The 27,581-nt window shown below is 33.6% G+C and overlaps 1 protein-coding gene across 1 annotated transcript in view; it reads left to right on the top strand.

Annotated features, from left to right (window-relative positions):
• Positions 1-286: 286 nt before the first annotated feature.
• The window catches only part of RIPK4 (receptor interacting serine/threonine kinase 4), a 64,885-nt gene continuing 37,590 nt past the window's right edge, over positions 287-27,581 (top strand). Inside the window, exons 1-2 of the mRNA XM_074300484.1 lie at positions 287-582; positions 16,650-16,941. Coding sequence (XP_074156585.1) covers positions 401-582; positions 16,650-16,941 — 474 coding nt within the window. The 5' untranslated portion in view covers positions 287-400. The remainder of the gene's footprint in view (positions 583-16,649; positions 16,942-27,581) is intronic.

The raw sequence follows: 27,581 nt of genomic DNA, 5'->3' as shown, positions 1-27,581 counted from the left end.
CTGATATACAAATATAAAGTTCAAGAGTGCCTGTTTTAAGATAGCAAATACAGTAAAATAAAGAGAGGTTTCTATTTAGGCCATTTACTATGAATTTACCATTTCATTTGGGATTGAAAGGGAGCAATAAATGCTCTACTCTTTCCAAACAGGGTCTTGAAAAAACAAGGAAACTTTTCAGTGTTTCCTGGTTGAATCGTAATGTGTCCTTCAAGTTACAGACACCAGACTCCAGCAATTGGAGCCCAGGAAATGATGTCATAGCTTGGTTAATGAATACACCTGAGTCACCTGGGCTGGGAAAGACTCAGCCTTCCGTACTCTGGGAGAAAGCACCCAGGAAGTTTGGGAAGTAAAGGAAAGTTGAGAAACCAGATTTGGAGAATTTTGTTCGTAAAAGATGGAAAAAGAGAACAATTCCCCTTGGGAAATGGGGTTGCTGAGAACATTTGACTCCAGTGAATTCATTAGCTGGGAGAAGATCGGTTCAGGGGGATTTGGACAAGTTTACAAAGTACGACACATTAACTGGAAAACATGGCTAGCAATCAAATGTTCTCCAAGTCTTCATGTAGATGAGAAGTAAGTAATTTTGTGACTTGTTTTTCTGAAAACCGTTTTTAGTGTGATATTTGTACTTGAAATCTGCAAAAATGAATGGTCGGTGCTTTGCTACCAGGAAGGAATTTTTTTAAACCAGAAATTGCTTTTAAACTTAAACAGTGTAAATAGATTGTTTTCAAAGTTTAGGATAATTTTGGGGGTTTTAGGGATTTGGGGGGCATTTGTTTTAGATTAAAAGTAATTTCTGAACTCTTTCAGTAGCAATAATTGTATTTTCTGACTTTCTGTAAGTGGTTAGGAATCAGTTTTTGCTAATTTAGACTATCTGAAATGTGCTTCTTGGTACAATTTTTTTTTTGCTCATACTAGAAAAAAATTTTTAAAAGACTGTAATTTAATATACCTTTTGTGGTTCTACACATGTAAAAGTGGTTAATTTAGATTTCGTTATCTCTCAGTTTTATAGTTTAAGACTTTTTGATTACTTTCGTTTAGATTTTTTTCACATTGCTCTATGAATTTTCAGATTGGTAAAGTGCAAATTTACACTCATACATAATGCCCAACCCATGTGAAGCACTTTAAAAAAAAAAAAGCAGTCAGATATAAAATGATTATCTGAAGCATGTTAGAACATGATCTCAGAAGGCAAGTTCTGGCTAGGATAAAACAGCACAATGACTTAGTGTGTTTTGGAATGGGAGATTTAAAACTCTTTTTCTTATTTACTCTTTATGTTTTGTGATTTGCATGTTAGCTTTTGGATATCCTGAAAAGTCAGTTTACATAATCCTTTGGGTTATTACTATAATATGGTATCTACAATCCTTTTTGCTACTTTTAAATTTACTTTTTAAAATATCAATTGGTATAAGAAAATTACCCATGTGGGCAGCTATAGGCTTGATAAAAGTTAAATAGGCCTTACTTTTAAAACCAGACATTTTAATGTTTGCCATGACTCTTGACTGTCTTGAAGGATTGGGAGAAAAGGGGAGATTTGTTGTGGAGAATGCAGTAGGATAGATTGTTCCTTATGCTGTTTTTGTTTTTGTTTATAGATGGAACAATATCTAATCAAAATTCTAGTGTTCCTACCTTTCTCAGTAACATGTAGTTATAAAAATACTTCAAACTGACTTGACTTTTAAAAGTAAAGTGGTCTACTGAAATAGAAAATAATGTTAGTTGGGATCTTTGATGAGGGAGGCTACAAAGAAAAAAGGGTGATAAAGATCTTTGCATCTCAATTTCTACATCTAAAATAGATAACACCTTCATTCAGTCTACTTCTAGACACATTAAGAATTGAAGAAACATTTGAGTTTTGAACCACCACTCATCAAGTCTAATATATGAACTAAGGGTTAGGGGACTCAGTTAAAAGTAGCTTTACCTAAAGCTCAGTGGTAGCTTATTTTAATGCATGAATTTTGCAGGGCAAATGTTTAAAATTTGTACATCACAGAATCCCTCTAAAATGTTCATTCATAATTAGAGAAATTCTCTATCTGACCTGCTGGGGTTTTTTAGCCAAAAATCTTGAAAATAGGATATCTTAAAATATGGATACAAATCTGACAAAAGCTTATTAATTAAGCAAAAAAGAAATAAAAGTTTCTCATTCTTAGCTCAAGCAAAATAAAAGTCAAGATCTTTACAAAATTTGAAATCTCCTGTATAAACTGGTTCCCCTTCTAATCTGCATTGCAATTTCTACCAGTCTTATTTATTCACTCAGCCAGTATTTATTACATACCTATTTTGGGAAGCACTGTGCAAAATGCAATGGAGGATACAGGGATTAATCACATCATTTATGAAATGACATGTTTACAACCCCCAAATCCAAGGAAGTTCTAGATATAGTTCTCTTGCTACTCATTTCAATTATTTGATTCACAACAAAAGAGATATTTAAAAGCATTTTCTTGAGTAAGCCTGTTTTAGATTTCTAAAGTGGGGTATATTTTTAAATAAATTTTAGATGTAACTGATATGTTGATTTGTTTTGTGAGACAATATATATTTGTCATAAGGGCATGCTTCTGGGGAAAGGGGTAGATTACTGGATAGTGATAGCTAGTAAAGAATAAATGTTTAAGAAACATTTATTAAGTACTTACTATGTGATAAACACAGTCCTGTCCGGGTTTAGCTAGGGTGGGAAATAATCTGAGGTTAAGAGATTTTCAGAGTTAACTTCTTGTAAATGATGACTTTCTAGAGTTCACACAGTCCAGTAAAGTAGCACCATGGGAAACAATGAAGTAAATTCCTTGAGCACCCTCCTTAAATGATGGAGAATCTGCAAAGTCCTCTCCAATCTTTTTATTTTCACCCTCTTCTTCTATGTCTGAAGACCAGATAAGCTATGTTCTCATCCCATACCTGGGGTTCTCTGAAATCTTTATGGGGATTGGGGAGGGAGTTGTGTGTTTAGACTCTGCAAATGTTCCAGTCTACACCTGAGTAGTTTCTTCAATTGTAAAAGGTGTTCTTCTGCATCCCAGTAAGATTTAGCTAACAGTCAAATTAGTTTTTCACTTCAATAGACATATTCACTTCAAAAGACATAATCACAAATATATAAACTTATTCCCTTAGTCCTTAGGAGGCATGCAAAGGAAGATAAAGGTGTAGAAAGGAATTAGCTCAATTCCTATATGGAACAGTCCCAATGGCAAGTCCAAAACTCCATCAGATTCAAAAACCAATCTTCCAAGCCAGGCTGGAATCATCCTAAATGCTCCACCATCCTACCTGCAATCCTAGTATAAGGTTATTGCCATGACTTGAACTTCTGGATCTAGTGGGGATTGCTGCTGGGTACCTGAAACTGAGAAGGATAGAGAAAAAGTATTTAACAAGTTCACAGTTTCTAATAGAAGCCTCTTTGCATATTGTATACTGTTTATGTTTAACTTCAGAAAAATATTAATTTAAATTTAGAATTAATTGAATTTAAAATTCTAATATCAATTATTTTTGGGTAGTGGAAGGCATATCTTTATGGCAAAATTTGACCTTGATTAGTGTTAGAAAATAAAACTTTTAGAGTACTTAATCTATCTAGTTTATTACATTTCCTGGGTGACCTACCAAAAGGAACTTCCTTCCCAGTATAAGGCAAGTCACTTCAGATCTTCCGAGCATGCTCAGAAAAAAATGTTTTGTCCTTTAGCTAGAAGTCATTCCAGCCCTTCCCAGTTGGGCAGGTAATGACTTGTACTTGGTAGCCGTGCAGTTTTAGAGGTCAAAAGTGTCCCTAAACAGGAAACACTTCACCTGCAGTTTTATGAAGAGCAAAAAAAGGAGGGGCAGAATGGAGTTGTGTCCTGTGTTTTAAGAACATAGAGAATCTATGGTAAAGAGAAAGGTTGAGCTTTTTTTCTTTGCTTCTTTTTTTTTTTTTTCTTAATCAAATATTTACAAGTGATTTGTTACATTAATCTAGTTTATTTTGGTTCCTAAGGATATTAGTTCATTTTACATAAATAAAGTAAAATGGCTATCTCTCAAACTTGAACTTCAAAATAGTTGTTGTAAATACAGAGTTTGTAGTCTACCATGGAGTCAGGATGGAGTGGTTTCCAAGTCTTGTCATCAGCATATACTAGCTGCATGACCCTGGGCAAGGCCCTTAAATTAATGCTTTGTGCAATTCTCTTAATACTATAAATTACAGAGAAAGTTTAGACTTGCACTACTATAGCTTAGTTTCATTACTTAGGAATGAAATTACAAGTTCAATACCAATCCCTAAAGTGCCTGTTAGCTTTATAGGTTAATCTTGACACTGTTTGCAAGTAGTTGGTGAAATTTACAACCACAAATACCTATTAGTATTGTGTGTCCATCTACCTGTGCCTAAGATGCTTTCTTTGGTGTGGAGATAGAATTTCCCTGAGCTTCTTGGCCAGAATCAAGATCCACAACTATACATCTAAGGCAGTTGGAGAGTTTGGTTGGATTTTTACAAAGTTGAGATTTACTTTCATCTGCCCAAGGCCACTATAACACCATCACATTTGTTGTGATCATATTTGTTTTTCTTAATGAATAGCTATTCTGAAAATGGTTCACTTTTGCCCATGGCTGCTTATCCCTAAAGTGGCAAGCATGTGAACCGGGCCTCCTATAGCTGTTAAACTGGCTCCTACTCCCCTGCTTCCCACTCTTTCCCAACATTGACTCTGGCTTAGTCACCACCTCCATCTCTGTGATAAGGCTTTGACCTGTTACCTCAGGGTATGTCATAATTAATGGAATAGGTCCTCTTGTTGGTGAGGTCTCCTGTGAGGTGTCCCAGGGATGTGTACTTGAACCTATGCTATTTAACATTTAAAAAAAAAAAAAAAGGACTTGGATAAAGGAATGGATTGTATGTTTAACCAATTTATTGATGTGGCAAACCAGAGAGGTATAGATAATGCACAAGAAAATAGAATAAGTATCCACAAAGAAGAAAGGGCCTGGGGGATGAAAGGTTATGATTGCTGCTTCAGTTATTTGAAATGCTTCTATGTGAAAAAGGGATTGAATTTACTCCATGTATAAGAAGGCAGAGAGTGAAATCCATGTGTTTCTTGGTTAAATTCTGAGTATTTGCACTAACAGGAAACTTCTACAGTAGGAAGAAAAAAATATGTACATTAGTTACATCTTCACCAAAAGGTTTAATATAATAAATCTGGCTAGTAAGAACAAGCCTGAGTAAACTGTGAGTTGTAACTACAGTGTAGTCAAGTGAACAGAGCCATTACTTGGACCTTTTTAAAATAGCTGCCATGGGAACATTTCTGAGGTTCTTTGAAAAGCTTGGGAAAAATAATTGGATTGGGGGTGGAACAAAAGTCTAGGTGAAAGGAATTATCTCTGTGTGTGTGTGTGTGTGTGTGTGTTTCCTAAAGGTAATTCCCAGGGTTTTTTGTTTTTTTGTTTTTTTTGTTTTTTTTCTGAATAGCTCTTTGTTTTACCCTGTTTTTTTTTTTTTTTTTTTCTCTTCCAGTTTTACCATTATAATACAATGCCCCCAGGACTCTGTTCTTTCCTCTAACCTAAAACAAAAGCTAGATGAAGTTTTTCTAGGAGCAAAATCTTCTTGCCTTTTTTTTTTTTTTAAACTTTCCTAGACATATATTTCTTTGAGGACTATAACAGGAATAAGAACACTTTTTATTACTTCCATTAACTTATATTTTGTTGGATAAATTGTTTTATGTCATTGGGACTCAATTTATTCATCTGTAAAATGAGGTATTTGAACTAGATACTTAGGGTACTCTCATTTAGCCCAAGAATACTATCATTCCTTATATCATATTTTTTTTTGCTCATAACTTTTTAACATTTTCACATTGAACATAAATCCCACATGAAATTTACCATTAAAGTTATTCTATTGTAGAAGTTATTCATCTGCTTCAGTCACTGCCTCAGATTAGTAGCCCCTGTAGGATTTCTCTGGGTCACCAGTCTTACTTCAAAGATAGAATATGAAATATAAGCTTTCTTGCTTTGAATGAGACACAATAAACCTCCAATTGTGAAGTATCTTCAGGTAGATTTGGTGTTCAGTCATATTCATCTCTTCTTGACCCTAGTTGAGATTTTCTTAGCAGAAATATTAGAGTGGTTTACCATAGAAGAGGAATTGAGGAAAAACAGGGTTAAGTGACTTGCCTAGGGTCACACAGCTAATAAGTGTCTGAGGCCAGATTCATTCTATCTACTCTGGCACCTAGCTGCTCAAGTAGGTTGGTAGTTTTTAATGAAAACAGTTAACCTTAATGCTTTTCTTTTCTCCATTAATATCTTATTTACTGTATAAAGATCAATTTAAAAATAAATTTTATTATTTTTTATTTTATATCAAATAAATTTCTCGATAGCCTTCTTTCTTCAAATAGCAACATTTTATTTTAAAATTTAAATAAAAGAGGAAAATAAATTTCATTAAAAATAACCAACATAGGGGCAATTAGGTGGCGCAGTAGATAGAGCACCAGCCCTGAAGTCAGGAGGACCTGAGTTCAAATTTGATCTCAGACACTTAACAATCCTAGCTGTGTGGCCTTGGGCAAGTCACTTAACTCAAATTGCCTCCGAAACAAATAAATAAATAAAATAACCCATATATTAAAGAAGTATATGTAGTGTTATACAGTAAATGTAGTGTATTCCTCTGCAAGAAAGACTAGGGAGGTGCCTTCCTATGAGCCAACATTAGTCATCATAATTTCATGGGATTCTTGTCTTCCTTTCCCCTTTATATTGTTTCATTTACAATACTGTTTACTGTTTTCCCAATTCTGCTTATTTCACATGCATTTATATAATTCTCCCCATGCTTCTTTCTGTTTATCATATTTATAATTTCTTGTAGCACAATAATGTTCAGTTAAATCTCATGTATCACAATTTATTTAACCATTCCCCATTTCTTGGGTGTACACTTTATTTTCTGTTCTTTTTTTTTTTTCCTTCTATAAAAGTTAATATTATAAATATGTTGCTGGTTAGAAAGCTTTTCTTTTTGAATTTGAACTTTTTCAGGTAGTAGTCTCTAGATCACAAATTATGGCTATTTTAGTCACTTTTGGGGGGCATAATTCCAAGTTGTTCAGAACAATTGAACCACTTCAGCTCTATCAACAATAAAATAAAATTGATTTTTAAAAAAATAATATTTTCATGGAAAAAATTTTTTTTCTCTCATCAATGGGGGGGGGGGGGGAGAATCCTTATAACAAAAATGCTGTCAAGCAAACAAGTTTCCACACTATCCATGTCAAATATCTATCTATCTATCTTATTCTGTACCCTGAATCGAGCTTTCTCTTCCTAGAGGATGGGTAGTACAATTATTTTATCATCTATCTTCTGGGGATCATAGTTGATCATTACTGTGATCAGATTAAGACTTTCAGAGTTCTTTGGGGTTTTTTTGGAGTTTTTTTGTTTTTTACAGTATCATGGTCTAAATATTTGGTAGTGTTCTGCTCACTCATTTCTTTCTTTTTTAATTGTAGCTTCCTATTTTCAAAATATATACATGAATAATTTTTGACATTTACTCCTACAAAAATCTGAGTTCTAATTTTTTTCCCTTTCTTCTTCCCAACTCCTCCCTGAGTCAATATAATTTCATTCATGTTTTCCTCAGTTTTTCTGAAATTTTTTTTGTCATTACTTTTAGTACAGTAGTATTCCATTGCATTTATCTGCCATATTTTGATAAACTATTTCAAAATTGATGGTCACCTCTTTGGTTTTCAATTCTTTGATAAGAAGAGTTGTTATAAATACTATGTACATAATAAAGGAATCTCCTCTCTCTTTATTTCTTTGAGGTATAAACAATTTTTGTTGCTAGTTAGGCAAAGGGTATGCACAGTTCAGTAATTTTTCTGGCATTTTTCCAAAGTGTCTATTTTCCCACAACTCCTTAAGCAATTTGTCATTCTCATTCCCTCCCTCCCTCCCTTCCTCCCTCCCTCCCTCCCTCCCTCCCTTCCTTCCTTCCTTCCTTCCTTCCTTCCTTCCTTCCTTCCTTCCTTCCTTCCTTCCACTTTTCCAGTAATTTTGTTGTAATTGTCATTTCTCCAATTATTAGTGATTTGGAGTATTTTTTATCTTGATAACTTGAATTTCTTTTTCCCTATAAAACTGCCTGTTCATACATATCCTTTGACCATGTTTTCAATTGAGAAATGAATTTTGTCCTTTTAGATTTGAATTTGTTCTTTATATACCTAAGAAATCATACACAGCAAAATGTGCTGGAAGTTGTTTTTTCTTTCAGTTACTTATTTCTCTTCTAATATTAGCTGCATCAATTTTATTTATGCATAACTTTAATAATATCCAATTAAGATTGTTCACTTTATCTTCTGTGATCCTTTTTTTCCCTTAAGCAATTATAAATTCATACCCTATCCATGTATCCAAAAAGTAGTTTACTTTTTGTTCCTCTAATTTGCTTATGCTATCAATCTTTATCTCTAAATTATGTATCCATTCAGACCATATCTTGGTAATAGGGTATGAAATGTTGGCCTATACCTATTTCTACCAGACTTTTTTTTTTACTATATTATCTTAATATCTCATTAAAACCATAAATAAAACTGACATTTCTTTTCATAATGGGTGCTGACACTTGTGCCTGTTCACTCACCAAAACAAATAAAAGCAAAACTATTGTATGTTTAAAATGGGAGAAATATTTTTTATTTTAAAATGAATCACATGTCCAATTCCCAGACTTACTTCAGTCTACATGAAGTCAGTGAATAGATTTTTTAAAAACAATTGGCACATTTTCAAAATATAGCTTGAAACAATTATAAGTAAACCTATATTCTATAACATTTTACATGCACCCTAATAAGGAGTATGCTAGTAAGAAAATTTTGATACTGTGGCATACAAATTTGATAACCTATTTTATTTTGCATTTTGCTTATCAGAGACTAAAATTCAGAATAGCAATTCAGACAGCAATTTCTATTTGCAACTTTAAAAAAAGAACAAACAAAAAGTCTTCTACTTCCAAAGTCTGCATAATTGCTTCTGCCAAAATGTGCATGTTACCTCTAATTTAATGTAATTTTGTGCTATTTGAGAAAAGAACTAGCAATTTGTTTTGTAGACCTGTCAAAGAAAAGGCTAGAAAATGTCTTCAACTGGCATGAATGCCATTGGAGTACATTTAAGCTCTATGAAACCTTTTCCTCATTTCAATTCTCTACATCCTAGAAACAATGTCCTTCCCTTCCCCAACTTTTCTTTAATGACTGTATATTTAGCATTCTCTGTTTTGTATTGTGTCCATGTCTCATCTTTCTGAACAGAGCTTGAGGGCAGGGACTGTGCCTTAATCATTTTAGTATTTCCTGTGCACAGCTTTCTACTTCAAATGCCCTTTAAAACATTTCTTAAATTGAGCAAGATGGGGATTTTTAAAAAATCTTATTTTCAAATAAAATTCTACTTTATAAAAAGGGTCAAGGTGGCATTTACTTCCAAAAAATTTCTATTATTCGGGGGGGGGGGAGGGTTTGCCACACAGAATTTATTTATGTAGTTTTTAGGTGCTCTTAAAATTGCTTTCTTTATCAATTTCCTAAAACAGTTCTAGACTAGCTAAGTACTTTTAAAATAAATATTTAATGAATCAAACTAAATGCTTTTTAAATTACCATCATTACTTTTGAATACAAAAACTAACAATTCAGATAAAGTTTTTGGAAGGGGAGAAGATAGGTATACTGAATGTGTTTTGGCTCTATAGAAAACTAATGATCCATAAAATGTAAATTTGTTGTGCGTTTACCTAACAGTACTGAATATGTACTATAAAAGGCATAGTGAGCCAAAACATAGACTTTGTTGGAAAGAAAATTTGATATCAGTAAAGGCTGTATTCATTTTTTAACATTATTCTCATCAGTTATTGCTGGCTTCAAAAGAGATTAAGATTTTTTGGTAAAACTTTAAAATGCTGTGTATTATTTCTATAATTTATTAGAAAGTTGTATTTTGCTTATTACCTAGGCCTGTGCTTTTTCATAGAAGTTTTTAAATTGTGACCACTTAAGAACAATCAAATGAAAATTATGGTTGGAAGGAAGATAGTCTACTTTTTATAGATAAAAGAAACTGATACTCAGTGACATTTAGTGCCTTGTCTATAATGGGTTACTGAAAATGATGGATTACTTATAATATGTAAAGTACACTAGGAAGTTCTTTTATTAATACTATTTAATATAAAAATTATAACATTCAGAAGTTTTTAAAACATGACAATGAAGAAAAATTTTCTTTAGGTCATTCAATTAGTACAGGAGTTCAGAACAGAGACTCTTACATGTGTGTGTATATATATACATAAATATATATGTATACACACATGCACATAGATAATTATTTCAGTAAAAATGCTTTCCTTTATAACTCTACTTTTTTATTTTGTGCATTTAACCTCATGTATCTGCTGGTACATAATAGATACTTTATTCACTAATTGTTCAACAATTGGTAAATACAGATAGATGAACATTACTGGTTTTAGTCACCATCAACAAGTAAAAAAAAAAAAAGTTTATTTGAAGTAGTGCAGAGGTCTGAAATTTGCTACTAAGTTGGAGTGGGTATTAAGTTTTTGTGCCACTACTTGTTATGAATGAATATTAACCCCCAGTAGAATTCTGGACCTTGGAAGAAAACATACTTAATCTATGTTACCTTGTCCGAATCATCTAGTGAGTCTAGTTGTAGTTTACATTGTGATTTATATGCCTTTGCACATAATATTTTATAAATGTTAACATGAAGAGAATAACTATTTTAAGACATTTAAGGCAGCTTTATATTTGTTGGATAAAGCATGTTTTATATCTTGGGAGATTAATTTAGGTAATCTATTCATCAAGATGACTTATGAGAAAGGATTCTTTAGCTTTTGGTTCCAGACCCAAACTGAGTCACCACTTTTAAATGTGAATTGTCATAATGAAAAGGGCACTGGACTTGGAATCAGAGAACTAGATTTCTATCCCTGTTCCGATACTTACTAATTGTGAGACCTTGGGTACCTCAGTCAAACGACATGATAAATTAGTTAACTGAATTACATTGTCTTCATTTTTATAAAATGAGGAAAATACCTGGCCTTCTTCCCAAGATTTATTCTAATAAGAAATGGTATGAAAGAACTTTGTACTATCAGTGACAATCTATGAACACAAACCAAGCCAGTAGAATGCTTATATACTATGGATAATATATTATTCATTTAAAAATGAGATTAAATTTCAGAAGATGCAGATATCATCTGTAATCATGGATCCTAATTGATTAGTAGTTGTTTTTCTTTGAAATCCATTCTGCACTTTTCTCTTAATTAAATAGAAGTCATTGTCATATTCCACATTATATTTAATTTGAACCAGAAATAACATTGACACCATAGGATATGGCAGTGACTTCTGTTTAATTATATGAAAAGAATGAATATTAAAGTAATTTTAATGTTTCTTACTGTCACAAGGGGGCAGGGGGGCAAGAAGGAGAAAATCAATTTTGATTAACCTAGGGTTTGGAGACTTTGAAAGGATTATTACTTTAATTATGTGAAATTAGATCAATAGATATTTGTTCATGTGTCACTAATTCACTATTACTCATAGTTCCATTGTCATTTGTAAACTGACACAGGATCATTATCTATTGGGACACAGTGATAGATTGCAAATACATTTTATGGATCTGTTTATGTCCAAATTTTAAGTGACATTCTCTCCCGATCATCTTTTTGCTGTCTGATTGTTTACTGGATAATTATCAGTTTCTTCATTGATCAAAGCTTTTACTCTCTCTTCTCTAATATATCTTCTTGTACTTCTAGTTTTTTTTTAAATTCTGAACTTAACACTAAATAAAATTAGCATTTTGAAATATATTATAGAACCAAAAAAGGATTGTAATGAAACTGAATGTCAGCTGTATAGAGTTTGCTTTTCTTTTTAACTATATGGAGTTGTCCCTTTTAAAGGGCGCCAGACACCCATGAATGTGAAAAACCACAAATAACTCTAAGCCCTGCCCTCAAATCTTTATTTTTAGTAATTCTGAACATACTTATTTACACACACACACTCAAGTAAAACAGCACACTGTACCCATAAAAAGTTTCTAGTCAAGAGAGAAAGATTAATATTTCCAACACTATGCAGAATCTTTGCAGCTGGTTTCCTTCCACAGAAAGTACTTTGGAGAAAATCGTGTGATTGAATCTGGATGGTTCAGAATTAAAGAGAAGGCATTCCCAAAGAGACAGCATATTCCAGGGAGTACTTTAGTTCACTAAACTTTTAGCAAAATAAAAATGTTTATAATAAATTTATGTACAGGGGATAAAATTATAAAATAGATTAATAATATACAATGTTTATACACTTATAACTTTTTTGTTGTGTCATTTTCCAGTCATGACCAAGTCTTTGTGACCCCATTTGGGGTTTACTTGGCAAAGATAAGAAATGGTTTGCCATTTCTTTCTCCAGTTCATTTTTCTTTCTTTCTTTTTTTTTTTTTTAATAAAGCTTTTGATTTTTCAAAACATATGCATAGATAATTCTGCAACATTAGCCCTTGCAAAACCTTGTGTTCTGGTTTTCTCCCCTTCTCCCATCCCCTCCCACAGATGGCAAGTAGTATATATGTTATATATATATATATATATATATATATATATATATATATATATATATTATAAATGTTAAACATCGTAGAAATATATGTTAAATCCAATATATGCATATGTATTTATACAATTATCTTGCTGAACAAGAAAAATCAAATCAAACCAGAAAAGAAAATTGAAGAAAATAAAATGCAAGCAACCAAAAAAAAAAAAAAAAAGAGTGAGAATGCTACACTGGTGAACCACAGTTCTCTCTCTGGGTGTAAATGGCTCATTTGATCACAAGACTATTGGAACTGGTCTGAATCATCTTATTGTTGAAGAGAGCCATGTACATCAGAATTTATCATTGTATAATATTGCTGTAGCCTTGTACAATGATCTGGTTCTGCTCATTTCACTTACTATCAGTTCATGCAAGTCACTAACGCAAATCATCCTGCTTATCATTTCTTATAGAACAACAATATTCCATAGCATTCATATGCCATAACTTATTCAGCCATTCTCCATCCAGTTCATTTTACAAATGAAGAACTGATGTAAAAAAGGGTTAAGTAGGGACAGCTAGGTGGTAACAGTGGATAGAGCACCAGCCCTGAAGTCAGGAGGACCTGAGTTCAAATCTTCTCACAGATACTTAACACCTCCTAGCTGTGTGACCCTAGGCAAGTCACTTAACCCCAATTGCCTGAGCAAAAAAAAAAAAAAAAAGGGGGGGGTTTAAGTGACTTGCCTAGGGTCACACAGCTAGGAGGCGTTAAGTATCTGAGAGCAGATTTGAATATTTGAAGATGAATTTTTCTGATTTCAGGACTTAGTGCTCTATCCCCTGGACTATTAACTGTCCTTTTGATAACTTAATTTTTTTTCTGTATGTAAGTGCTTGTCATCTGTGATTTTCCACAATACTTCACAAATCTCCAAAAAAAATTCCCATTTAACTATTAATAGCCAACATGGGAATAACCAAAATTATATGTGTGAAGCCTGCAAATGTTGAAGGATGATTATAATAAATTCAATGTTATTTTCAAAGACGAACTACTTATCTCTTATTCTTTTGGGGCCTTCCTTCTCCACAATTTTTTTTTAGGGAGGGAGAGAAAGCTATTCCTTCAGCTCTTCTCTCTGCCTACTTCCTGCTACCATTAGTGGGAAATGAGGAAAGGCAATGGAGGAAATTTATAATATGCATAGCCATGCAAAGCAAATTCCTGCATTGACCGAATTGAAATGTTTATTTAGCATCTTGAGCCGTCACCTGCATAGTCTCTGGCCAGAGGTCAGTAGTCTAGTCATTTATTAAATGCCAGATACTAGACTGAACATAGAATTTTTTTAAAAAGCAGTCCCAGCTCTCAAGGAGCATACACTCAAGTAGGGAAAGATAACACACAAAAGGAAGTTGAAAAATAAGTGAGATGGGCGTTGGAGGGATGATTGTAGCCTCGTGGGAAATAGAGAAGTCTGAGATGCTGTCCTGTCCCCCTCCTTAAACAGAGAAATTTAAAGCTCCATTCTCCAATCTGAGGGGCATAGAGTTTGATGAAAATTGAGTAGCAAGACTGATTGTATCTTTATTGATGAGATTTTCCATGATGAGTACCATGCTTTATCATCACTCCTGTGGAATCATTGCTCATTAAATTGATTGCTCATTAAATTAATCAGAGATCTTAAGTCATTCAGTTGTCTTTACAATGATGTTTTTATTGCATAGAATATTCTAATTGTTCTTCTCATTCCACTCTGCATCAATTGATACAAATCTTCTCAAATGTTCTTTTCATTATTTCTTACTGTGGCATATTTCATCACATTCATATTTGTTCAATTTCCTAACAGGGACACCCTCTTTTAGTTTCCAATTTTTTTGCCTTTATATCAAGAACTACTATAAATATAGATCTTTTCTACTTTGTTACTTTATAACAAACTATGGAGATTAATATTTAAAGTTCCTCACAGTCTAGCTCTCTACTTTTCAGAATTTATAATACTTTCTCTATAACCATTTATATCTCAACCTCTACTTGCTATTTTACTCAAATTAACCTTAGATGCAGATGTGGTCTCTTGCCAATGTCTCTGTATGCCCCCCTTATTCTCTACAACTCCTCTCTTCTCTAACAAATTTCCCAACTATCGTTATCACTCTCTTCAATCTCTCCCCATCCAGAGATCCTTTCCTTTATTCCTACAAACATACTGTGTCCTATCCTTAGAAAACAAATACAAAAAACCCTCATTTGAGATCTTACCATCCCCACTAATTCTTGTCCTATATTTCTTCTCTTCATGGATAAACTCCTTGATTTATTTGATAGTTTATTTTTCCTCCATTACATGTAAAACAATTTTTGACATTTGTTTTTAAAACTTTTGAGTTCCAGATTCTCTCCCTTCCTCCCTCCCCGTCTCCCTAGCCCCATTGATAAGGCACATATGAAGTTGATAAATTTGAAAAAGCTCAGAATCTCCAGACTTCTTCTAAAGTCTTGTCAATCTGACTTCATAAATTATCATTCAACCATATCAAACAACCATCTGCCAAATTATTAGACATCTGGTAATTTAGTTCTCTTTAAATTTTCATTACTACTCTCACCTGGTTTTCCTTTTGTCATTCAATATCATTCCTTTCTTTGCTAGTTCATGGAAGTCCATACTGGATTTCCTCTTTTCACACTATAATTCTCACTTGATGATTTTTTCTGTTCCTGTGGTACATCAGCCAAAAAGCATTTGTTAAGCATTTACTATGTGCCAAGCACTGAGCTAAACATCTAGAAGGCAAATACAAAGCAGAAAGAAAGCCCATGCCCTTAAGGAGCTTCCTTTCTAATTGGGGAAGATAACATAAAAAGATACAAAAGAGGGTAGGGAGAGGACTTAGGTACCCAAGGTAATGGGGATAGAAGTTAGAAAGATAATTGCAGAGGAATAAGACATGACTTCTACTGGTGCTACTCTTAAATGGAAGTTCTGGGAGATGTTGTTCAAGGTCAGTTTGTGACTTCTAAGGCTAGAGTGAGACATAAGGATGAAGAACTGGAATGTGGTAAAGGAAGTTCATGGGTTTAATTATCATATCTAGGTAGATTATTCCTATGTGAACTCTATGTGAATCTTTCCAATCTTTTTATACTTTATTTTCATCTAGATGTTCTATGATCCAGTCATACTGACCTATTGCAATTCTTCATACTCCTACATTCCATCTCTATGCTTTTGCAATTGTCAGTCTTCCATGTCTGGAAGTTCTACTTCTTCACCTCCACCTGTTTCCCTGATTTCCTTCAAGATTCAGCTTAAATCCACATCCTAGAATCTCCAGGTGTTAATGTCTTTCCCTTTCAAATTACCTTTCTGATTATCTTTCATCTTCTCTCTCTCTCCCTCCCTCCCTCCCTCCCTGTCCTTCTCTCCCTTTCCCTCTTTCTCTCCCTCTCTTTCTCTCCCTCTCTCTCTCCCTCTTTCCCTCTCCAGAATTTTGCACAACACCTGGCATATGGTAAGCCCTTGACACATACTTCATGACAGGACTGATTTGCTATTTCTCAAATTTGTTGTGTCTACTCTACATATCCTTGTATCATAGTCTCTCTTCCAATATGTGGAAAGTATTCCCTCTTATTTTTGCTTCTTAGAATCCTTCAATCATTTTCAAAGTTATCTCAAATTATTTTGTATTTACTTACACAAGCACATTTATATTCCCAATGCCAAATAAACTCCTCGAATGGCAGGGGCTTATTTTTTTGGTTGGAGATTTTCAGTATCTACTGCAGTGTTTTTGTATTATGCAGTAAGCTCATAAAATGCTTATTCAGTGTAATTCAATTGAGATTCCAAATTTCTTTTTCAGAGAGCGTATGGAACTTTTGGAAGAAGCCAAGAAGATGGAAATGGCCAAGTTTCGCTACATTTTGCCTGTTTATGGCATTTGCAGAGAACCTGTTGGATTGGTCATGGAATACATGGAAACTGGATCACTAGAGAAATTACTGGCCTCGGAACCTTTACCATGGGAACTCCGTTTTCGGATCATCCATGAGACAGCAGTAGGCATGAATTTCCTGCACTGCATGTCTCCACCACTCCTTCATTTGGATCTCAAACCTGCAAACATATTATTGGATGCACATTACCATGTCAAGGTTTGATCTATTACTATGTTTAATTTGGCAACTCCATTGTTAGCTTGGATAAAGCTGTTCTGTTTAAGTGCTATAAGAAGCATGGTTTAATAAACTTCTATAGGGTTCTACTGGGGAAAAAGATATAAATTTTTGGAAAAAACTAAAATCTTTGTACTCTAAGCAGCTTGGTGGATAGAGGGCTGGAAAACCTGAATTCATTCACATACTTAATAGCTCTGTGACCTTGGACAAGTCACTTAAGCCCAATTTGCTGCAGTTTCCTCATCTTAAAATTGGAGATAAAAGCCCCTTCTTCTGAGGGTTGTTGTCAAGATCAAATGAGATATAATTATAAAGTACTTAGTATAGTACCTGGCACATCATAAGCAATGTATACATGGTAGTTTATTATTATTGTTGTTGTGGGTTTCAATTATGAATTACTGATCATGATACATGATCATCATGCATCAATGAGTTACTGGGGAGAATCTCTAGGTTTAATAAGGATACCCCAACTGAAGTAGCAAGAACAAGGTATAAGGATGTGGTTTGGGAAAGGACATTATTCCACACTTTATGGTAAATCTTGCATATCTTGCACAAGTATTGCCTCAAAGTACTGTTGGCTTAATAGTTTGAGGTCAGTGTTTCTCAGGTATGCAAATTTGCCTCTACACTCCCAATCATCATTGCTTTCATTTCTTTCAAAACAAAACAAAACAAACAGAGCATCTAAGTCACACAGTGGATAGAGCACCAGTCCTAAAATCAGGAGGATCTGAGTTCAAATTTGGCCTCAGACACTTAATACTTCCTAGCTGTATGACCTTGGGCAAGTCACTTAACCCCAATTGCCTCAGCCAAAAAAAAAAAAAAAAAGATTAAAAAACTCTTTATTAGACCCTCCCATTCCCTCAAAGTATCATTCTTTATTTCATTTCCCTTTATTAGTCAAACTTTTTAAAAAGCTGGTTACTCTCCTTTTATTCTACACTCACTCAACTCATTGACCCATTACAACATGGTTTTATCTCAAAGTTACCAATAATCTATTCAATTGATATGGGCTTTTTCTAGACCTTAACTTTCTTGACTACTCTGTAACATTTGACTCTTCAGTGTTTTGTACTGAATGCTTTCTCCTCTCTGAATCTTTTTGATCTTTCTCTTTGTTCTACTACCCACTTAATTTTAGTCTTCTTTGTTGATTCATCTTCTATATCAAGGCTTGTTAAACTTTTTCCACTCATGACCCCTTTTTGCCAGAGAAATTTTTGTGTAAATTTGAGTATATAAGTATACAAATCAAACATTTACTGATAAAAAAAATCATAATTTTGTGACCCTCACTTTCAATTTTGTGATCACATATAGTTTAAGAAGCTTTAGTCTATATATGCTGTCATGTTCCCACTGTGGATAGAAACCTAAATTTGGGTATTTCCCAAAGTTCTTTCTTCGTTTTTCTTCTTTTTTCTTGTTATATTTTTTTCTCAATAGCTTCATCAGCATCATGAATTTCACAGAATCGTAGAATTTTGAGTCAGAAAGGACCTCAGCAGACAACTAATCCAGCCCAAATAGAATCCAACCCAGTAGAAAAATATCTGATAATTTAGCCAAATCTCTACTGGAAGAACTCTAAAGTGTGTGTGTGTGTGTGTGTGTGTGTGTGTGTGTGTGTGTGTGTGTGTGTGTGTGTGTATGTATGTAGAAGAAGGGGTAGGGCATGGATCTACTCCCTGGAAGAAGCACTTTTTTCTTGCTTTCAAGTTAATATTGCAACTTTGCCCCATTGTTCTTGGTTTTACCCTTAGGGGCCAAAAAGATAAGGGATATGCCCTTCTCCATCTGCCAGTTTTTAAAATACTTGAATACAACCTTCTTGTCTCTCCTGAGTAATCTCTAAGTTAAATTTTTTCAGTTCCTTGGAATCTATCCTTTCACTATCCTGATTTCATTCTTATGGATTCTGTCCAGCTTATCAATAACCTTGTATTTTGGCACTAAGGACTAAACACAGTATTCCAGTTAATTTTTGAGGAGGGCAGAGTACAATAAGATTATAACCTCCCTATTTCTGGAAGCCATGTTTCTCTTAATCCAGTCCAGGATTGCATTAGCTTTTTTGGCTGCCACTTCATCCTATTGATTCATTGGGCTTTCAACCTACTATTTACAACTAGGAGTACAATTCCTGGTACAGAATAGGACCTCACTAAAGCATTGTTGACTGATTATGCATCCAACCTCAAATTTCTATTTTGTGTGATTTCCTTAGACTGGTCTCTTGTTTACTGGGGACCTTTCCTGTCTGCAAAGAACAGAGATGTCATGCCTTTCCACTCCTTCTACTTATCTTCTGACCTGGCCTACTTGTAGAGATAAGGGAGGAATATTATTCTCAGATTCCTCTCCTGGTCATCTTCCCTCAAGTTGCCAAACACTACAGCATTTTTCTCTCAAATTCATTCTGCAACAATTAACAAATTTCTATTTAGGTGTAGCCTCTCCTTTCCAGTGAATCTGAATCCACAATGGCCATTATACAAAATCTCTTTCACTATTCTCCCTCATTACCCTCAACCCAATTTCTCCAGTGTATGGTTTTAAACTGTCCACCCTTTCTACTATGCTCTCTAGAATGTGTTCCATAGGTAACAAATTTAATCTTAAATCTTTGCCTTTCCCATTTATTTCATCTTATGACTTTCACCGATACCTGAATTCTTCCTGCCACTTTCTATTGTTGATTTTACATCTCTTCATTCTCCCTGGTCAAGGTGGGAAATTGGAATACTCCTTATTTCCCAGTGCCATTTCCAGGATTTCTCTCTACCATCATCATTAAGTAATCTCTCCTCCTTTGAGGTTCATTCAGATTATATCAACAACTATTTAAAATTTTGATAATTGTGGTCTATCTCCCTCCATCATACTCCCTTTCCTTCCTCAATGAGTGCTTGGTTCATAATCTTTTTCTCCTCTTCAATTTCTCTCCTAGTATTAGGGGATAAATAGATAGATAGACAGACAGACAGGTAGATTACTCCCTCAAACATCCTAACATCTGAATTCCCCAAATTACTCATTCCCATTACATATTTTTCTACTGCACCATAGCTACAATAATGAATTGGTCATACTCTTAATCATGCCATCACCCACATATACTCCATTTCTATGTTTATGAACTCTGAATTACCCTTATATTGGCATTCCACTTCTCCCTCTATCTTACAACCTCAAAGCCTATTCTCTGCCCTCACTTCAGTCTCTGATCCTTTCATCCTCACTTCTTTCCAAGGACAACAACTTTTTACTGGCTACACTCTCCTCTCTTATCTTGATACCAGAGTGAACTTACTCAACTTTGCATTGTTCTCTTCTCTTGATTTCCTCTTTTCATTATAGTTTCATTGATCTCTTCCTGTTTTTCCTTTTATGTCTCATCTCCTTCAACACAGTGGTTTGTACAACTCTTTTTAAGTTTTTCTTTATTTCATCCTCAACTGAGAACCCCCAATCATCTCATATTTCCCAGATACTTTCCCCAATGTCTTTTTCTTTACTCTTGAATGTCATGAAGAAGTTGTCCTTCCCTTTGCCAAAGTAAACCCTTCTATTTGCAGATGTAGTCTCATTCCCTCTCTTTATCAGCAGATTATTTCTTTATTACCCCATCTTTCTCATTTCACTTTCTCCTTATTTACTATAATTATTCCCTTATTACTTACAAACTTGCCCCAAATCTTTCCCATCCTAAAAAAAACTTCATTTATTATCATCCATCTTATATTTCTTCTCTCTTTTTTTGTGGCTGGACATTTTGAGAAGGCCATCTACAATTGATACCTATTTTTTTCTTTCCTCTCATTCTCTTCTTAATTTTCACAGTTTGGCTTCTAACTTTATCATTCGACCAAAACTGTTCTGTTCAAGTTACCAATGATCTTTTAATTGCTAAATATAATGACCTTTTCTTAGTCCTCATCCTCTTTGACTTCTTTTGGCTTTTGGAAGTATCATTCTTCTCTCCTTGATACTCTATTTTAAGTTTTCATGACACTCCTGCTTTTCTTCTTTCTACCTGTCTGACCACTTCTCAGTCTCTTTTGTTGGATCTTCATCCAGGTCAGATTCCATACAAATAACTATCCCACAGGGATTTGTCATGGGCCCTCTTTCTTCCTTTATGCTACATCATTTGATGATCTAATTCATCAGTTATCCTCAAAACAATGTCTCTATGCTGATGATTCTCAAATATGCTTATCCAACTTCTATCCTCTCTGCTGATTTCCAGTTTTATCTCCAATGGGATGTCATATAGATACCTTAAAACTCAGATGTTTAAAATAGAAATGATAAGTTTTTCTCCCAAACTCTTCCTCTTCCCAATTTTCCTATACTGAGGAATAACTAAGTTCTTAACCTTAAGTATCATCCTCTATTCTTTACTTTTACTCCCTCCATCCCATCCCATTCCACCCCATCCCAATGTGTTGCCAAGGCCTGTCAATTTTACCTTCATGACATCTGATGAAGATTCTCAGTACCTGATACCTGGACTATTGCAATAACTTACTGATTAGTCTTCTTGCCACAAGTCTCTGTTCACTCCAGCCCATCCTTCACTCATCTGCCAAAGTGATCTTTCTAAAGTGCCAGTCTGACCATGTCATGCTACATAAACTTGCAGTGACTCTCATCACCTTCAGGATCAAATATAAAATCTTCAGTTTGGTATCAAAGACCTTATTAACCTGTCCCACTGCATCTTCCAATCTCCTTATACCTCACATCTCCTTCTTATGCTCAGATTGAGTGACAATGACTTTCTTGCTTTTCCTCCGAAAGCAAGATATTCCATCCCCTTTTCTCTAGTGCTCCTCTGTACTCAGACTTCTTATCCTCTTCATTTCCATTTCCTGTCTTCTTTTGGCTTCCTTCAAGTATTAGCTAAAATCCCATATTATGGGTAATCTTTTTTCACCTAACTCCTTAATTCTTGATTATCTCCAATTTATTCTGTATGTAGCTTGAACATAGTTGTTTATATGGTTCCCATATTAGACTATGTGTAGCTTGAGCACCTTTCTTTGTCTACCCAGGTATTAACACTGGCACATAGTAGATGCTTAATAAATTTGTATTGACTGACTTACTTATCATGTAGTACTCCACTTCTTTTCAATTTTGTTTTTATGAGAAAATTACTCCCATTTCATTAATTAAATTGCTTCCTCCAAGTCTCACTGATAGTACAAAATTGTATGTAATTCTTTGGGGTAAGATGATGGATGATAATATTGAAAGACAGTATGGCCTTGGGTTCAGGAAGACTTGGGATCAAGTTCTGCTTCTGAGGCCTATTGGCTCTATGTCTGAGCAAGTCATTTAATCTTTCAGTGATCCAGAAATGATAAATTTTGCAGAAAGTTTAATTTTGCAGTGGTTAAGTAAGCTTCCTTGAGTTAGTATACCTAATTCTATAAATATTAATAGGCTTGCTTTCAGTGTTATATTTTATCTTCTTTGACATAATTGCCTGAATGCAACTTTTTCCATTCCACACGAATGACCAAAATATTACTTATTCAAAGTTTTGGCTACTTTGTGGTGATTTCTAATTATTAGGTGAAGATTTCTACAAGAATTGCAAAATGAGATAATTTATCTTAAATAAAGAGAATAAATTCTTCATAGGAATCATCTTTATAAAACATTTGACAGGAAACAATGAGAGATTGGTTTTTCTTCAGGGTTGGTAAAGTTTCACTATGTACAACCCTCACCTTTTCTGAAGGCAATATTCATATTTTAAACCTCAAGTTAGAATAGACAGTTTTTCATTTGACAATACAACACCCATTCTTATAAAAACACTAGAAAGCATAGGAATAAATAAGGTTTTCCTTAAAATGAAAAATAGTTTCTATCTAAAACCATCAGAAAGCATCACATGTAATGGGGATAAACCATAAGCTCAGTAGTGAAAGAAGGTTGCCATCATTACTATTCAATATTGTTTTAGAAATGTTAGCAATAAAAAAAAAAAGAAAAAATAGGAGTCAGAGTAGGTAATGAGGAAACAAAATTATCACTCTTTCCATATGTATAATGGTATATTTAGAGAATCAACTAAAAAACTACTAGAAACAGTTAGCAACTTTAGCAAAGTTACGAGGTATAAAGTAAGCCCACATAAATCACTGGCATTTCTGTTACCAACAGCAGCAAGAGATAGAAAGAAAAATTCCATTCAAAATAACCATAGATAATATAAAATATTTGGGAGTCTATGTGCTAAGACAATTACAAAACACTTTTACACAAATAAAGTTAGATCTAAACAACTGGAAGAGTATCAAGTGCTCATGGGTAAGCTGAGCTAATATAATAAAGAATAGGTAGCTTGTATGCCTCCCTGATTGGCTAGGTACAGGAGGATTTCATAACAAGCCTTAAGCAAAAAAATGAAACAACAAAAATATTCTCCTTTTATTTTTGCAAATAACTAACATAGTGGTATAAGGCAGAGGTGTCCCCTGACCAGGACAAACAAAGTTAAAATGTAATTGGAAAATGATTGAATAAATGAAAATACAGCAAAACATAAATAACATTACTTTTTAAAACTAAGTCAATATACTGTAAATGGGAATTCTTATGAATTAGTAGTTTTGCTTCAATCCAGTTTTAAGGATGTGTAGTGTGGGAGTTTTCAGCCTTTTTCTTCAGTTCATAGTTGAGGGAAAATAATTTGTAAATCTTAAGTCATCGTTACTATGAGCTATTATTTCTCCATGTAATTAATTTTGGTTCTTTTCAAATAAAATAAAATTGTCATTGTAAATGCAATGCCTTATAATGCCTTAAATATACTTTTAGTTTTTACAGTTGTATGTTAATTTCCTTATGCTTATCCGTAAAATGAGCTGGAGAAGATAGTAGCAAACCATTCTGATGTCTTTGCCAAGAAAATTCCAAATGGGATCAGAAAAAATCAGACATGACTAATTGACTAAATAACAAATCCAACAGATGTTTTCTATTGTTGAAAAACATTTGTGAAAGTCTACTTGTTCTCTATTGGTGTCTTCTTAAAGGATGTTATTACTTCTTATCTAAATTATTCTCAGAAAAAAATTTTGTAAATATAGACGTGAAGGCACATTAGTCAATGAGCATTAATGTTTTCTCAGTCATCTTTTTAAAATTTGCATCAATAAGTTATCAGATTTTTTTCTCCATAGTTTTTGTATCTCTACTCTCTTAATGGCCTCATAAGTATATCATATCCAGCATGGATCTCTTCTACTTATACTTGATCCAGTTTGATTTCTCTTCCTATCATTGTTCATTTTAATGCCATTTCTATTTATTATATAAGTACTTTAATGATAGCAAGGTTAGGGTCTGTGATGGTTCCATTGTCCTTATTGGAGAAACAGGATTGTCTTAAAAATATTTTCATAAATCTTTTCCATTTTTCTTCTTTCATTCTTTTGGGTTTTTTTTTTCCATTTTTATCCTTTAATTCCTTTGAAATATTGTGATTAATTGGATATCTTGAATGCTTTCTTTTGACTAGTTTTATGCTTCCCTATTTTTCTTTGCTTTATGAGATGCCCTCATAAAACCCAAGATTGTCCATTGAATAAGGATAAAACCTTATTCAAAAGATTGTACAGATGAATTTTTCTTTTAACTTTGACAAATATTTCTCTCCATTTGGCAAATAAATCACATATGTTGACTGAAGTGCTTTCTATTTCTTTTGGTCTCTTTTTAGCCGACTCATTTAACACCTGGATGAAATTATTCTAGTTAGTATTGATAGCTTTTCTCTTGCCAATGTCCAGTTTTTATATTCAATTGCTTTTAAAATTATTCAATGTTAATTCTTTTTAATTGCTTTCTCATTTCCTTATTGTCAATTCTAATTTTATCCCTGAGCCAATGTCTCTGATGACTTTAGGAAGTTATTTCAGTAATAATTCCCACAGACATAAGTCTTTCTGTTTGTTAAAATTTATTTTTCATTCTTTTTATTGTTGTTCAGTATTTCACATGTCCAGTAGTGTTTTGTTTTGGGTTTATTTTTTTTTTTTTTTTTGGAGAAAGTGTTCATGATATAATCTCCTATATAATGTATAAGTTTTTGGCCTCTCATTTTTCTTTAATCATATTTTTCTATATATTTCTTCCTATTTTCATCTTTACCTACCTTTGCATTGAATTTGCTGAGAACATATGTTGATTTAATTTGATTTTGGAGGGCTTTATAAGATTTTTCCTAGAACTTCGCTACCATTTCATTCTAAAGCAACTGATGCTGATGCATAAGTAGCAATTATCTTCATGATCTTTTTTATAAGTACTTATAGTCATCCTTCAATATATGATGACTAAATGCCCAATACATTTTTTGATAGATTTGGGGCATACAATAAAATCTCAAACTACCCATATGTCTGCATCTTTCTTCTGATTTCATTCATATCAATAATATCACAATTAATAGGATTTAGTTCTTCCAGCTGTGTTTTCATTCTCATCATTATATGAAAGCCAAACACTGAATGCCATCAAATTAAAAATTCTTACTAGTCTCAAATCTGACTCTTCGCAATCTTTTCCCCCTTTCCACATTGCTCTGCCACTTCCCTGCAAAGGCAGAACACAGGACTTAAAGCCATTAATTTAAAAACTTTTATCTTTCATTGCTCATCATGGCAAAATAATTTTACCTCCATGTAGCTAAGCTATTGGTGATGTGTCTCTACATGATTAGCTAGACTGCTCTTGGGAAAAAAAAAGCAGTAAAAGGATTCTCTCAGTAGAATCATTCTTGGAAACCTTTCCAACATTGAAGTGTCAGCTGGACCACCAATGTTGGTATGAATAGTCTTTGATGCATGGCCAAGATTACCTTCACACCATGATAAGACATCAGGAATAGGATTTTTGCAACGACATTTGAAACATTTGTGTTTAAAAGTTCAAAGATGTTCTACTAAGTCTTGGAGGGTATATAAAACTGAACTTATTGAAAGTAAGTCTTGTAGGACAAGGCTTTTTAAACTTTTTCCACTCACAACCCTTATTCTCCCAATAAATTTTTATGTAACCCCAGGTATATAGGTATATAAAATAGGTATACAAATCAAACATTTACTGATTATAAATCATGACTTTGTAGTTTAAGAAGCTTTAATCTAGGAGATTAGGCCTGTATATTAATACCTAAAATTAATCAGGCTATTTGTGATAAAAGAAAAATGCAATCAAAGCTATCTAAGACAGGGGAGGAGAGAGAGGAGAGAGGGAGAGAAAGGGAGAAAAAGGGAGAAATGAAAGGGAAGGAAAAAAAAGGGAGAGAGGGAAGGAGGAAGGGAAGAGGGGGGAGAGGGAGTACTTGTGAATTTGGATCATTAGTAGAAGAGAGAAACACCTATTCAGAATCTTGTTTTCTATTCTGACTATCTGAGAGAACCTTGATTTGTCCCCAAAGGGTAAAGTAGCATTTGAACTGGCTAGATATGCTCAACAATAAAGAAGGCCAAAAGACATTTTTAGATACATTAATGTTTTATATGCTGTTTATATTTAGTCACTGGGTAATATTTTGTTTTGAATAAGCTACAATATTTCTATTTTGAAACTTGTTTTTAATTGGATAGATGGAAGTATAAAACTGTTATTTGCTGCTCTAATCATTTTCGCCTTCTAGCTATTTTGAAGCATTACAGGGCTAATTTAGAAGCTTTAACTCTGGAAAGACCAGCTCTCCAAGTAAAGAAAGTAATGTTTTGTCAGCAAGAGTTGAACAATTAACTCTGGAGACCCAGAAATGAATTATTGGCTAGTTTTTAGATCTTGTCAAACTGGCTTTTACCAGATGTTCACAAACCAATAATAAATATCCAAAACTGTATGCTTGTCTGTCTTACTGACATTTCCCAAATTTTATGGTAAAAGAATTCTTCTATTAATGGACCAGTTAGTTATAGCTTTTTTTGTAATATATTTGATGGTGTCCATGGCCAATTAGCAATAGCCTCACTATAAGAGCAAGTCTAAGGGCTGGATTAAAAAGTAATCATATGCCCAAGTTCCATTTCCATCATTCAGTAAGTGTGTTTGAGATGGAGCCTATCCATTAATTAAAAAGCTTAGTAAAAAAAAAAAAAAAACACAAAAAAAAAATCCTACTGACGATCCCCAAACCCTTGAGGCAGAATATAAAGGATATAGTTTTCATCTATATCCTCACTCCCTTTGGTGTTAATAAGTTGTAAGAATCTCCTACATTGGCATTTCTGGTTGACTTCAAAGGATCTAATTTAAATTTTAAAAATCTGGGAAACCTTATTCTATGGTTTATTTTTAAGAATTAGCAGTGCCAGCTTCAGAGACTGGATATTTGCCAAACTTTCAAAACTATGCATTGTTTTGAGTAAAAGAAGCCAGCAGAAAGTGAAGCTGATATATAGCAATATGTAAGTATAGTAATAATGTTTTATTTTTTATAAAGTGCTTTTGTCATGTTTACACTATGAGGTAAGTAGGAAGTGATTGACAACTTACGGATGAGGGACACACCAGGGAGAAATAATGCTGGTGTGCTGTCCATCAACACATGTTTA

The sequence above is a fragment of the Sminthopsis crassicaudata genome, chromosome 3 (assembly GCF_048593235.1).
Source record: "Sminthopsis crassicaudata isolate SCR6 chromosome 3, ASM4859323v1, whole genome shotgun sequence".
In the NCBI taxonomy this organism is placed as follows: Eukaryota; Metazoa; Chordata; class Mammalia; order Dasyuromorphia; family Dasyuridae; genus Sminthopsis; species Sminthopsis crassicaudata.
This window is presented reverse-complemented; position numbering and strand designations above follow the sequence as displayed.